At 41.6% G+C, this 15993-nt stretch overlaps 1 protein-coding gene across 1 annotated transcript in view; it reads right to left on the bottom strand.

The window, feature by feature from the left end:
- Positions 1-15993, bottom strand: part of SNAP25 (synaptosome associated protein 25) — a 153200-nt gene that overhangs the window by 12917 nt on the left and 124290 nt on the right. The window contains exon 6 of the mRNA XM_040429889.1: positions 9689-9814. Coding sequence (XP_040285823.1) covers positions 9689-9814 — 126 coding nt within the window. The remainder of the gene's footprint in view (positions 1-9688; positions 9815-15993) is intronic.

Genomic DNA, 15993 nt, shown 5'->3' with positions numbered 1-15993 from the left:
ATATCCCCAGCTATTTTTGCTTTGGCAATGGAGCCGGTAGTTAGAAGTATTATTATGAGTATAGATATCTCAGGCATGAAGGTCAGCGGTAAAGCATACACAGTAAATTATCTCATTTTACTTAAAGGGATTTTGTCACCTCGTTTTAGGTTATAGAGCTGCGGACATGAACGGCTAGATCGCCGCTAGCATGTCCGCAATATACCTGTCCTATAGGGCTGTGTGCTTTTATTGTGCTTAAAAAATTATTTTATATATATATATGTAAAGGACTCTGGTAAGGAGCCCAAGGGGCTGTACTAACCTTCCTGGTGCCCAGTCACTCCCCCCTGTGAAGGAGCCCAGCACCGCCTTCACAGGGGGGCGTGGCTGGGCACCAGGAAGGTTAGAACAGCCCCTTGGGCTCCTTACCCGGGTCATTTACATATATATATAAAATCATTTTTTAAGCACAATAAAAGGACACAGCGCTATGGGACAGGTATATTGCGGACATGCTAGCGGCGATCTAGCCGTGCATGTCCGCATCTCTATAATCTAAATCGAGGTGACAGAATCCCTTTAAGACATTTTGCTGACTTTGTCAAAGCCTCTCTCAACACTCCCTAATATATATAGAATATTAGAAGATTTTGGATTAATATCTGCATGTTGCATGTTAACATTGAGAAGTCTAAAATAATGTAGTGCAATTTGGATATACAGTGGGGGAAATAATTATTTGACCCCTCACTGATTTTGTAAGTTTGTCCAATGACAAAGAAATGAAAAGTCTCAGAACAGTATCATTTCAATGGTAGGTTTATTGTAACAGTGGCAGATAGCACATCAAAAGGAAAATCGAAAAAATAACTTTAAATAAAAGATAGCAACTGATTTGCATTTCATTGAGTGAAATAAGTATTTGAACCCTCTAACAAAAAAAGACTTAATACTTGGTGGAAAAACCCTTGTTTGCAAGCACAGAGGTCAAACGTTTCTTGTAATTGATGACCAAGTTTGCGCACATTTTAGGAGGAATGTTGGTCCACTCCTCTTTGCAGATCATCTCTAAATCCCTAAGGTTTCGAGGCTGTCTCTGTGCAACTCTGAGCTTGAGCTCCCTCCATAGGTTTTCGATTGGATTAAGGTCCGGAGACTGACTAGGCCACTCCATGACCTTAATGTGCTTCTTCTTGAGCCACTCCTTTGTTGCCTTTGCTGTATGTTTTGGGTCATTGTCGTGCTGGAACACCCATCCACGACCCATTTTCAGTTTCCTGGCAGAGGGAAGGAGGTTGTCGCTCAGGATTTCACGATACATGGCTCCGTCCATTTTCCCGTTTATGCGAATAAGTTGTCCTGTGCCCTTAGCAGAAAAACACCCCCAAAGCAAAATGTTTCCACCCCCATGCTTGACGGTGGGGACGGTGTTTTGGGGGTCATAGGCAGCATTTTTCTTCCTCCAAACACAGCGAGTTGAGTTAATGCCAAAGAGCTCTATTTTGGTCTCATCAGACCACAGCACCTTCTCCCAGTCACTCTCTGAATCATTCAGGTGTTCATTGGCAAACTTCAGACGGGCCTGCACATGTGCCTTCCTGAGCAGGGGGACCTTGCGAGCCCTGCAGGATTTTAATCCATTGCGGTGTAATGTGTTTCCAATGGTTTTCTTGGTGACTGTGGTCCCTGCTAATTTGAGGTCATTAACTAACTCCTCCCGTGTAGTTCTAGGATGCTTTTTCACCTTTCTCAGAACCATTGACACCCCACGAGGTGAGATCTTGCGTGGAGCCCCAGAGCGAGGTCGATTGATGGTCATTTTGTGCTCCTTCCATTTTCGAACAATCGCACCAACAGTTGTCACCTTCTCTCCCAGCTTCTTGCTAATGGTTTTGTAGCCCATTCCAGCCTTGTGCAGGTCTACAATTTTGGCTCTGACATCCTTGGACAGCTCTTTGGTCTTTCCCATGTTGGAGAGTTTGGAGTCTGCTTGATTGATTGATTCTGTGGACAGGTGTCTTTTATACAGGTGACTAGTTAAGACAGGTGTCCTTAACCACCTCCGGACCGCCTAACGCAGGATCGCGTTCCGGAGGTGGCAGCCCTGCGCAGAGTCACGCATATATGCGTCATCTCGCGATGGCCGAGATTTCCTGTGAACGCGCGCACACAGGCGCGCGCGCTCACAGGAACGGAAGGTAAGAGAGTTGATCTCCAGCCTGCCAGCGGCGATCGTTCGCTGGCAGGCTGGAGATGTGTTTTTTTTAACCCCTAACAGGTATATTAGACGCTGTTTTGATAACAGCGTCTAATATACCTGCTACCTGGTCCTCTGGTGGTCCCATTTGTTTGGATCGACCACCAGAGGACACAGGTAGCTCAGTAAAGTCCCACCAAGCACCACTACACTACACTACACCCCCCCCCCGTCACTTATTAACCCCTTATTAGCCCCTGATCACCCCTGATCACCCCATATAGACTCCCTGATCACCCCCCTGTCATTGATCACCCCCCTGTCATTGATTACCCCCCTGTAAAGCTCCATTCAGATGTCCGCATGATTTTTACGGATCCACTGATAGATGGATCGGATCCGCAAAACGCATCCGGACGTCTGAATGAAGCCTTACAGGGGCGTGATCAATGACTGTGGTTATCACCCCATATAGACTCCCTGATCACCCCCCTGTCATTGATTACACCCCTGTCATTGATCAACCCCCTGTAAAGCTCCATTCAGACGTCCGCATGATTTTTACGGATCCACTGATAGATGGATCGGATCCGCAAAACGCATCCGGACGTCTGAATGAAGCCTTACAGGGGCGTGATCAATGACTGTGGTTATCACCCCATATAGACTCCCTGATCACCCCCCTGTCATTGATTACACCCCTGTCATTGATCAACCCCCTGTAAAGCTCCATTCAGACGTCCGCATGATTTTTACGGATCCACTGATAGATGGATCGGATCCGCAAAACGCATCCGGACGTCTGAATGAAGCCTTACAGGGGCGTGATCAATGACTGTGGTGATCACCCCATATAGACTCCCTGATCACCCCCCTGTAAAGCTCCATTCAGATGTCCGCATGATTTTTACGGATGTACTGATAGATGGATCCGATCCGCAAAACGCATCCGGACGTCTGAATGAAGCCTTACAGGGGCATGATCAATGACTGTGGTGATCACCCCATATAGACTCCCTGATCACCCCCCTGTAAAGCTCCATTCAGATGTCCGCATGATTTTTACGGATGCACTGATAGATGGATCCGATCCGCAAAACGCATCCGGACGTCTGAATGAAGCCTTACAGGGGCATGATCAATGACTGTGGTGATCACCCCATATAGACTCCCTGATCACCCCCCTGTAAAGCTCCATTCAGATGTCCGCATGATTTTTACGGATGCACTGATAGATGGATCCGATCCGCAAAACGCATCCGGACGTCTGAATGAAGCCTTACAGGGGCATGATCAATGACTGTGGTGATCACCCCATATAGACTCCCTGATCACCCCCCTGTAAAGCTCCATTCAGATGTCCGCATGATTTTTACGGATGCACTGATAGATGGATCCGATCCGCAAAACGCATCCGGACGTCTGAATGAAGCCTTACAGGGGCATGATCAATGACTGTGGTGATCACCCCATATAGACTCCCTGATCACCCCCCTGTCATTGATTACCCCCCTGTAAAGCTCCATTCAGATGTCCGCATGATTTTTACGGATGCACTGATAGATGGATCGGATCCGCAAAACGCATCCGGACGTCTAAATGAAGCCTTACAGGGGCGTGACCAATGACTGTGGTGATCACCCCATATAGACTCCCTGATCACCCCCCTGTCATTGATTACCCCCCTGTCATTGATTACCCCCCTGTAAAGCTCCATTCAGACATCCGCATGATTTTTACGGATCCACTGATAGATGGATCGGATCCGCAAAACGCATACGGACGTCTGAATGAAGCCTTACACGGGCGTGATCAATGACTGTGGTGATCACCCCATATAGACTCCCTGATCACCCCCCTGTCATTGATCACCCCTCTGTAAGGCTCCATTCAGATATTTTTTTGGCCCAAGTTAGCGGAATTTTTTTTTTTTTTTCTTACAAAGTCTCATATTCCACTAACTTGTGTCAAAAAATAAAATCTCACATGAACTCACCATACCCCTCACGGAATCCAAATGCGTAAAAATTTTTAGACATTTATATTCCAGACTTCTTCTCACGCTTTAGGGCCCCTAGAATGCCAGGGCAGTATAAATACCCCACATGTGACCCCATTTCGGAAAGAAGACACCCCCAGGTATTCCGTGAGGGGCATATTGAGTCCATGAAAGATTGAAATTTTTGTCCCAAGTTAGCGGAACGGGAGACTTTGTGAGAAAAAAATTAAAAATATCAATTTCCGCTAACTTGTGCCAAAAAAAAATAATTTCTATGAACTCGCCATGCCCCTCATTGAATACCTTGGGGTGTCTTCTTTCCAAAATGGGGTCACATGTGGGGTATTTATACTGCCCTGGCATTCTAGGGGCCCCAAAGCGTGAGAAGAAGTCTGGTATCCAAATGTCTAAAATGCCCTCCTAAAAGGAATTTGGGCACCTTTGCGCATCTAGGCTGCAAAAAAGTGTCACACATCTGGTATCGCCGTACTCAGGAGAAGTTGGGGAATGTGTTTTGGGGTGTCATTTTACATATACCCATGCTGGGTGAGAGAAATATCTTGGTCAAATGCCAACTTTGTATAAAAAAATGGGAAAAGTTGTCTTTTGCCAAGATATTTCTCTCACCCAGCATGGGTATATGTAAAATGACACCCCAAAACACATTCCCCAACTTCTCCTGAATACGGCGATACCACATGTGTGACACTTTTTTGCAGCCTAGGTGGGCAAAGGGGCCCATATTCCAAAGAGCACCTTTAGGATTTCACAGGTCATTTACCTACTTACCACACATTAGGGCCCCTGGAAAATGCCAGGGCAGTATAACTACCCCACAAGTGACCCCATTTTGGAAAGAAGACACCCCAAGGTATTCCGTGAGGGGCATGGCGAGTTCCTAGAATTTTTTATTTTTTGTCACAAGTTAGTGGAAAATGCTTATTTTTTTTTTTATTTTTTTTTTCATACAAAGTCTCATATTCCACTAACTTGTGACAAAAAATAAAAAGGTCCATGAACTCACTATGCCCATCAGCGAATACCTTGGGGTCTCTTCTTTCCAAAATGGGGTCACTTGTGGGGTAGTTATACTGCCCTGGCATTCTAGGGGCCCAAATGTGTGGTAAGGAGTTTGAAATCAAATTCTGTAAAAAATGACCTGTGAAATCCGAAAGGTGCTCTTTTGAATATGGGCCCCTTTGCCCACCTAGGCTGCAAAAAAGTGTCACACATCTGGTATCTCCGTAATCGGGAGAAGTTGGGGAATGTGTTTTGGGGTGTCATTTTACATATACCCATGCTGGGTGAGAGAAATATCTTGGCAAAAGACAACTTTTCCCATTTTTTTATACAAAGTTGGCATTTGACCAAGATATTTATCTCACCCAGCATGGGAATATGTAAAAAGACACCCCAAAACACATTCCTCAACTTCTCCTGAATACAGAGATACCAGATGTGTGACACTTTTTTGCAGCCTAGGTGGGCAAAGGGGCCCACATTCCAAAGAGCACCTTTCGGATTTCACAGGTCATTTACCTACTTACCACACATTTGGGCCCCTAGAATGCCAGGGCAGTATAACTACCCCACAAGTGACCCCATTTTGGAAAGAAGAGACCCCAAGGTATTCGCTGATGGGCATAGTGAGTTCATGGAAGTTTTTATTTTTTGTCACAAGTTTGTGGAATATGAGACTTTGTATGAAAAAAAAAAAAAAAAAAAAAATCATCATTTTCCACTAACTTGTGACAAAAAATAAAAAATTCTAGGAACTCGCCATGCCCCTCACGAAATACCTTGGGGTGTCTTCTTTCCAAAATGGGGTCACTTGTGGGGTAGTTATACTGCCCTGGTATTCTAGGGGCCCAAATGTGTGGTAAGGAGTTTGAAATCAAATTCAGGAAAAAATGAGGAGTGAAATCCGAAAGGTGCTCTTTGGAATATGGGCCCCTTTGCCCACCTAGGCTGCAAAAAAGTGTCACACATCTGGTATCCCCGTACTCAGGAGAAGTTGAGGAATGTGTTTTGGGGTGTCTTTTTACATATACCCATGCTGGGTGAGATAAATATCTTGGTCAAATGACAACTTTGTATAAAAAAATGGGAAAAGTTGTCTTTTGCCAAGATATTTCTCTCACCCAGCATGGGTATATATAAAATGACACCCCAAAACACATTCCCCACCTTCTCCTGAGTACGGAGATACCAGATGTGTGACACTTTTTTGCAGCCTAGGTGGGCAAAGGGGCTCATATTCCAAAGAGCACCTTTCGGATTTCACAGGTAATTTTTTACAGAATTTGATTTCAAACTCCTTACCACACATTTGGGCCCCTAGAATGCCAGGGCAGTATAACTACCCCACAAGTGACCCCATTTTGGAAAGAAGAGACCCCAAGGTATTCGCTGATGGGCATAGTGAGTTCATAGAACTTTTTATTTTTTGTCACAAGTTAGTGGAATATGAGACTTTGTAAGAAAAAAAAATAAAAATAAATAAATCATAATTTTCCGCTAACTTGTGACAAAAATAAAAAGTTCTATGAACTCACTATGCCCATCAGCGAATACCTTAGGGTGTGTACTTTCAGAAATGGGGTCATTTGTGGGGTGTTTGTACTGTCTGGGCATTGTAGAACCTCAGGAAACATGACAGGTGCTCAGAAAGTCAGAGCTGCTTCAAAAAGCGGAAATTCACATTTTTGTACCATAGTTTGTAAACGCTATAACTTTTACCCAAACCATTTTTTTTTTACCCAAACATTTTTTTTTTATCAAAGACATGTAGAACTATAAATTTAGAGCAAAATTTCTATATGGATGTCGTTTTTTTTTGCAAAATTTTACAACTGAAAGTGAAAAATGTCATTTTTTTGCAAAAAAAATCGTTAAATTTCGATTAATAACAAAAAAAGTAAAAATGTCAGCAGCAATGAAAAACCACCAAATGAAAGCTCTATTAGTGAGAAGAAAAGGAGGTAAAATTCATTTGGGTGGTAAGTTGCATGACCGAGCAATAAACGGTGAAAGTAGTGTAGGTCAGAAGTGTAAAAAGTGGCCTGGTCTTTCAGGGTGTTTAAGCACTGGGGGCTGAGGTGGTTAATGAGGGTGACTAATTGAGTAGAAGTGTCTAACCACTCTGTGGGAGCCAGAACTCTTAATGGTTGGTAGGGGTTCAAATACTTATTTCACTCAATGAAATGCAAATCAGTTGCTATCTTTTATTTAAAGTTATTTTTTCGATTTTCCTTTTGATGTGCTATCTGCCACTGTTACAATAAACCTACCATTGAAATGATACTGTTCTGAGACTTTTCATTTCTTTGTCATTGGACAAACTTACAAAATCAGTGAGGGGTCAAATAATTATTTCCCCCACTGTAAGTGTGCGGAAAATCATTGACCTAATTCTGGGTTTGTGAATATGGGTAAATATATTATCTTGGAGTCCAGATCTGTAAAGGTAAAAGTGTAACTATAGGGATTTGTTTCAAAAAGGGAGGAAGGAATTTAAGAAATTTGAGTAATAAACAGTTATCTACTACGGGTAGGATTAACTCGCTTAATATGACGATTTAAAATCGGGTACTTTATTATTTTAGATGTTTACCAGTAATGGTTCCCAGGAAAGATTTGGATTTGTTATGACAGGAGTTTTTTAATTTATTTGCAATAATAAAAGGTAGAGATTCTCAAGAAAAGTAATGATGATCAGTAGTAGGAGGGGAGGAATTTAAGTACCAAACTTATTAAATTATCTTAAAGCTGCCAAGATAGAGCATGAGGACAACTATGGTAGGACTGAGGTCTTTCTGAGTTGAGTGGGATTTTATGTACCCTTTGAAGTGGGATGCAGTTTTGTGGCCATGGGAGAAACCGAAAATTGAGTATGTAAAGGATGCCCAGTGGTTCAGTTTTCTTTGAAGTTGTGGGGCGAAGTTAATAAAAAAGAAGAAATTAAAGATCTGCAGGATCAGTTGTAATGGTTATTTTTGGGAACCATTTACTCAAACAAGGAATGGTGGATGGAAGTTTTAGATGGCAGAAGGAAAAAGGTATTCTGATGCATAATTTGTTTTGGAAGTTGGAAAGTTTAGATAAATATTTAGCAAAATTTGATATACTGGCCGGTGAATTTTACAGGTTATTACAGATATATAATTTTGTCAAGAGAGTTTATAAAAGAGGTGATAAGAAAGAAACATGGCTTGAAAAACTATAGCTTAGACCACATCATAAAAAGAGGAATGACTGCATGTTTATATCTGGATATTAATGAGCCTTAAAATGCTAAATTGGGGAATATGCTGAAATTGGAACAAGATCTGGGACTCGACAGGACGAGGGACAAATGTAATAAAATTAGTGAGGACCTAAGTTGGGGCAGCAGACAAATGTCACTTATGGAAACATCTTTTAAAATTTCATACAGCTTTGACTCCATTTATGTAAGACCTTCAATACTACAGAATACAAATGTTTTAGGGGGTGTGGTGAGAGGGGAAACCTAAAGCATATGTGGTTGTACTGTAAATTAGTAAGAGGATTTGGGGAGAAAATTGTTATATGAGGTTATAGGATTTCAAGTTAATTCCAGGTCCTTCTATATCAATTACATAGGGTTTCTGAGAGAAATAATAGATTCATTCAACATATTCTATCAGCTAGTAGGGTTTATTTGGCGCAGAACTGAAAAAACTTTCCTTGAGTTAGAGGGTGTGATTGAAAAAATAAACCTGGTCAAATGTGGGCAGAGATTAAATGCAATAAGATTTCATAGCGTATCAAAATTTGAAGGTGATTGGAAGTTGTGGGATGTTTTCTTAGATAACAGAAAAGTCTAAGGAGAGGTTTTTTTTTTGTGGTGGATGGATGAGGCTTATTATTTATTTATTGTGTGTGTTTCATTATATAATTAATTTTAAGGGAAATTAATAAAAAAAAAAAATTGAAACCAAGTAATGGCACTGTACTGGATATACTGATGTTGCTAGAACCAGTCTTGTGACTTGAATCAGTCTACGTCTGGCTATGATCAAGGCTAGTAGCTTCTAACTTATGACTCTTGTTAAAACTATAGCTTCTAGTAAGCTTTGCAGTCTAGACTTAGGCCTCATGCACACGGCCGTTGCCTGTCCATGGCCGTATTGCGGCCCACATACAGCGGGTCCGCAATACACGGTCACCCACTGTGTGCCTCCTTGAATAATTCTGCAATCTGGGAGATGTGGTGCGGAACGGAGGCACGGAACCCCACGTGGTGTTTCTGTCCGTGCCTCCAGTCCGCACTACAAAAAAAAATAGAACATGTTCTATTTTTTTACGGTGCGGACGGATCACGGACCCATTCAAGTTGAATGGGTCTCAATCCGTCCTGGCTGCCGCACAGATGTTGCCCGTGCATTGGGGACCGTGCACGGAACAGCCGCACAACGGCCGTGTGCATGAGGCCTAATGGAAAGAACATGACAACTGCCACAATATCAATTGCCAGAATACAAACTTACCTACGGACAAAGCCACCACTAATGGCCATCTGTTCACGTTCATCCACCACACGTGCAGGCTGACTTGCAACAACTCCATCTTGGTTATTGCCCCAGGCTTTTTTATAAGCATCACTTGATTTAAGCCTACAGAAAGCACATTGTCAGTGACCTACAAAAGCATAGCCGTCAGGAATGAAAAAAAAAAAAGTCACACTCTTCATGGTAGGACATAATAGAGCTGATTCAGGCAGATGAGCAACTGACAGGGGCGTCACCTTATACCGATATATCATGAAACCAATTATTCTAGTGCTGACATTGATCAGCTGTCAAATCCTGAGATTGAATTACTATATTCAGACGTTCATCACACAGGATAAACACAATTTTATTCGATTTTCAACTGGTAAAGAGAAGAACATTGAATCTTATAGTTGACATAAAACACACAAATAAAGACGTACTGGCAGACATACAGTACACAGAACAAAACTGCCAAGTATAGTGTGTACATCACATCACATGGACACGCCCTCTAATTGTGGCAGTAATACTATGCAATGGTTAGGTTGCATAGTGTCTGCATTTCTAAGGATTTGGGGCACTTGTAAAAAAAACTACTACTATAAGATAACTTCTTTTTTGCTCTTTGAGATAATATATCGGTACTTGTAAACAGTTACCATACATCGAGAGTTGATGTACAAACCTTTGTCAACAAAGACAACAGAATATAAAATAAAAGTAAAAAATTGCTGAAGTGAAATGAATGAGGCAGCAAACAAAACAAGCATTTATAGCATTAATGCCCAATACACCCTGTTCATGCACAAGCTGGTGGCATGAATAGGAGGTGAAGCACTTTTCACTAAGCACAACTGCTCCAGTGGTTCACTATTGCTTTAATGCACCATTAGTAACAGCTGTCACAGGGCCAAAACCAGTCAAAAGTGGAGAATCCCTGGTAAGAAAATAAATATAAAAAAAATTCTGGGAAAAAATATTAAAAGGGTTTTTCCCCATTTAGATGACCTATGTGCATTCATTTCTATATGACTTTATTTTAACGCTTTGCTTTCTCTTACTACATGTTCTCTACTTTCTAATAAATGTTCATATCATAGAAGACAGTGGTCTTTTAAGTGATGCACAAGACCATTATTTTAATACACCAAACAGGATAAGGCTAGTTTCACACCTGCGGTTAAGCCATCAGGCAGAGGAACAACCTGCCGGAGTTCACCGTGTTCAGCTTAGCCAGATACTGCCAAGCACTGCCAGACCCCATACAGTATAATAGGATGTGGCAGGGATTTGTCCGGTTTCTGGCATGAGCACCAGAAACCCGACACTGAAGCCGGAATCGGGGAATGACAGTGCATTACGATGGATACTGTACACTCGGCCAGCCTGTTCCTCTTCCAGAATAGCTTGCTGGATAGCTTTACCGCAGGTGTGAAACAAGCTTAAAATAGTGTAAAATAATAAAAAAAAGGAGCAATACTCACCTTATCACTCCCCTGCCGCTCTGGTATGGATGCTTCTCTAGTCCCTGCTAGTTTCCATCCTTCCTGCTTCCACAACGACATGTCAATACAACATGTGAACACTGCAGCCAATCACTGGCTGTAGTGGTAACATACTGACTCCACTAAGGTCACAGCTGCAGCCGGTGATTGGCTGACGTAGTCACATCTTGTGTCGACACATCATCTCTGTAGCAGGAGTACTACTACAGGATTTGCTATATGTGCTCTGTTAGATTACATTTATTACTAAAGTAGAGAACTCCTTTAATTTAAGTGAGATTTCGGACATGTATTCTTCAGGCATGAAGAGTGATTGTATACTATTGTTGCTCTGGGATACACCACAAAACTAAACCATGGACGATGATGTATTATATACAGTTGCAAAAAAAAGTATGTGAACCCTTTGGAATTATATGGATTTCTGCACAAATTGGTCATAAAATGTGATCTGATCGTCATCTAAGTCACAACAATAGACAATCACAGTCTGCTTAAACTAATAACACACAAAGATTTAAATGTTACCATCTTTTTATTGAACTCACCATGTAAACATTCACAGTGCAGGTGGAAAAAGTATGTGAACCCCTAGACTAATGACATATCCAAGAACTAATTGGAGTGAGGTGTCAGCCAACTGGAGTCCAATCAATGAGATGAGATTGTAGGTGTTAGTTACAGCTGCCCTGCCCTATAAAAAACACACACCAGTTCTGGGTTTGCTTTTCACAAGAAGCATTGCCTGATGTGAATGATGCCTTGCACAAAAGAGCTCTCAGAAGACCTACGATTAAGAATTGTTGACTTGAATAAAGCTGGAAAGGGTTATAAAAGTATCCCCAAAAGCCTTGCTGTTCATCAAACCACGGTAGGACAAATTGTCTATAAATGGATAAAGTTCAGCACTGCTGCTACTCTCCCTAGGAGTGGCCGTCCTGTAAAGATGACCGCAAGAGCACAGCGCAGACTGCTCAATGAGGTGAAAAAGAATCCTAGAGTGTCAGCTAATGACTTACAAAAGTCTCTGGCATATGCTAACACCCCTGTTAACGAATCTACGATACGTAAAACACTAAGCAAGAATGAATTTCATGGGAGGATACCACAGAGGAAGCCACTGCTGTCCAAAAAAAAACATTGCTGCACGTTTACAGTTTGCACAAGAGCACCTGGATGTTCCACAGCAGTACTGGCAAAATATTCTGTGGACAGATGAAACCAAAGTTGAGTTGTTTAGAGGAAACACACAACACTATGTGTGGAGAAAAGAGGCACAGCACACCAACATCAAAACCTCATCCCAACTGTGAAGTATGGTGGTGGGGGCATCATGGTTTGGGGCTGCTTTGCTGCGTTAGGGCCTGGACGGATTGCCATCATTGAAGGAAAAAATGACCACCAGCTGAAGCTCAACAGAAGATGGGTGTTGCAACAGGACAACGACCCAAAGCATAGAAGTAAATCAACAACAGAATGGCTTAAACAGAAGAAATTACGCCTTCTGGAGTGGCCCAGTCAGAGTCCTGACCTCAACCCGATTGAGATGCTGTGGCATGACCTCAAGAAAGTGATTCACACCAGACATCCCAAGAATATTGCTGAACTGAAACAGTTCTGTAAAGAGGAATGTTCAAGAATTACTCCTGACCGTTGTGCACGTCTGATCTGCAACTACAGGAAACGTTTGGTTGAAGTTATTGCTGCAAAAGGAGGTTCAACCAGTTGTTAAATCCAAGGGTTCACATACTTTTTCCACCTGCACTGTGAATGTTTACATGGTGTGTTCAATAAAAACATGGTAACATTTAATTCTTTGTGTGTTATTAGTTTAAGCAGACTGTGATTGTCTATTGTTGTGACTTAGATGAAGATCAGATCACATTTTATGACCAATTTGTGCAAAAATACATATCATTCCAAAGGGTTCACATACTTATTCTTGCAACTGTATAATAGTCTACACATAGATACGTATGTTGCATTCCATAGCAATGAAAGCACACATCTCTATCTGTTCATAGGCAGGCTTCAAGGAATTCCAACACAAGGAACTACTATTGATACTAACGAAATCAACTGTGCAATAATATTAAAGAGGTTTTCCTGAATGGAACTTGGGATCGGTAAAAATATTAAACCAGTGGGGGTCCAAGAGAGGGGTGTTATGTCCTATTTCTTTACAGTTTAAAGAGGACCTTTCACTTGTAAAAACTATATGAACTGAGTATGCTGCCATATAGAGCGGCGCCCGGGGATCTCACTGCACTTACTATTATCCCTGGGCGCCGCTCCGTTCTCCCGTTATAGGCTCCGGTACCTTTGCTCTGTAAGTTATAGTAGGCGGTGTCTGCCCTTGTCCTGTGGGCGTCCCCTTCTCCTAGGCTGCAGCGCTGGCCAATCACAGCGCACAGCTCACAGCCTGGGAGGTTTTTTTCATATTGCTGTTATTACACTGTGTTTGCTTGTAAAGTTTGTCCCTGCAATCTCCCTGCAGCCGGGGGAGATATAATCAGTCCCTCCTTTGACATAATCAGTCCCTCCTTTCCTATGTGTGTGGCAGCAGACAAATGTGAGGTACAGGGCTGGTTCTAGCTTTAAAAATATAGGCTGGCTCACAGTATTTTTGCATTAAAATTTTTATTAATACACTAAATTAAATGACTTGTACCATCATACAACATACATACATGCATACATGTGTAAATTTAGGTATATAAGTGCGGAGCTCACGCACAATCCTATATATCTGGAGTACTCCTAATAGGACCAAATGGCTAGAGTGAGGCTGCAAGAGATATTTAAATGAACCGCTTGTATGTCCAGGACATGGATGGCAAATTGCCAGGTGATTGAAACAAAAGTTCAAACAAAGATTACAAAATGTCCTTGCTGTATTCTCATCAAGAGAGGTTCTGCATTCACATAACCTGTAACAGATCTTAGCCGCAACTGTTAGGCAGTGCTCCACTTACTTTTTCACTTGCGGAGCAAGTGGAGCACTGCCTAACAGTTGCGGCTAAGATCTGTTACAGGTTATGTGAATGCAGAACCTCTCTTGATGAGAATACAGCAAGGACATTTTGTAATCTTTGTTTGAACTTTTGTTTCAATCACCTGGCAATTTGCCATCCATGTCCTGGACATACAAGCGGTTCATTTGAATATCTCTTGCAGCCTCACTCTAGCCATTTGGTCCTATTAGGAGTACTCCAGATATATAGGATTGTGCGTGAGCTCCGCACTTATATACCTAAATTTACACATGTATGCATGTATGTATGTTGTATGATGGTACAAGTCATTTAATTTAGTGTATTAATAAAAATTTTAATGCAAAAATACTGTGAGCCAGCCTATATTTCTATTGATTTGATCTCTTTTTTCAGCTGGTAACTGAAAGGCTGAGCTCCAGTAGTATGCTGGTGGAGCCTTTTCTTATTTGATAATAGTTCTATACTGGTTCTAGCTTTGTCAGAAACAGATCTCCATGTACTATATGATATCTGATTTTCATTTTTCAGTCATGGCATAAACCCTTTAATGGAGAAAAGTCTGAGCATGTGGACAACACACTCCATTATAATGTATGGGAGATACAGAAGCAATGACGTGAGCACGTGGAGCTGGTTCCATATCTCCTAAAGTCATGTATGAAGTATGACACACATCTCCTCCTGGCCAGATTATAGAGAATGGGGGACACAGTGCTACACGCTCACTAATCCAGCACTTATTACATAGCCTATAAATTGGTGATAATTGTTCCAGGTGAGAAAACACCTTTATGAAAATTCTCGTTCCATGACCTACAGGAATTCCTTGAGACACACAGAGAAATATATTATCCAGGAAAATCTCACTCATAAAAGTAGAAAGAAATAAAGCAATGCATTTAGCAATAGCTGCAGTGATTCATATACAAGCCAATACATTACAGTTATCTAAAGGTGGAAAAACCTTTTAATTAAGCAACTTTTTTTCTGCTTTTATAAAACCATTTTTGACTGGGGTGCCATCGCTAGAATAATTAAAATCTAGGCATGCCTGCAGTGGATAATGTTCAAATGTGCAGCATTATCTGGGATTCTCTTTCTATTAAACTGACAGGGAGAAAATTGTCTCGACTACATGAAAAGGAAGGCTGTGCGTATAACTTAGGAGCAGAATGCACATCTATTCGATAATGGAACAATATACAGTGCCTTGCAAAAGTATTCACCTCCCTTGACTTTTTTGGTATTTTGTTACATTACAGCATTAAATTCAATGTTTTGTTAATCTGAATTTTATGTGATGGATCAGAACATAATAGTCTATGCTGGTGAAGTGAAATAAGAAAAATATATAAATAAAACTATTGTTTAGAAATAGAAAACTGGCATGTGCGTATGTATTCACCCCCCTTGTTAGGATTCCCCTAAAATGCTCTGGTGCAACCAATTACCTTCAGAAGGCACAGAATTAGTGAAATGATGTCCACCTGTGTGCAATCTAAGTGTCACATGATCTGTTATTACATATACACACCTTTTTTGAAAGGCCCCAGAGGCTGCAACATCTATGCAAGAGGCATCACTAACCAAACACTGCCATGAAGACCAAGGAACTCTCCAAACAAGTAAGGGACAATGTTGTTGAGAACTACAAGTCAGGGTTAGGTTATAAGAAAATATCCAAATCTTTGATGATCCCCAGGAGCACCATCAAATCTATCATAACCAAATGGAAAGAACATGGCACAACAGCAAACCTGCCAAGAGACGGCCATCCATCAAAACTCACAGACCGGGC

The sequence above is a fragment of the Bufo bufo genome, chromosome 4 (assembly GCF_905171765.1).
Source record: "Bufo bufo chromosome 4, aBufBuf1.1, whole genome shotgun sequence".
In the NCBI taxonomy this organism is placed as follows: Eukaryota; Metazoa; Chordata; class Amphibia; order Anura; family Bufonidae; genus Bufo; species Bufo bufo.
This window is presented reverse-complemented; position numbering and strand designations above follow the sequence as displayed.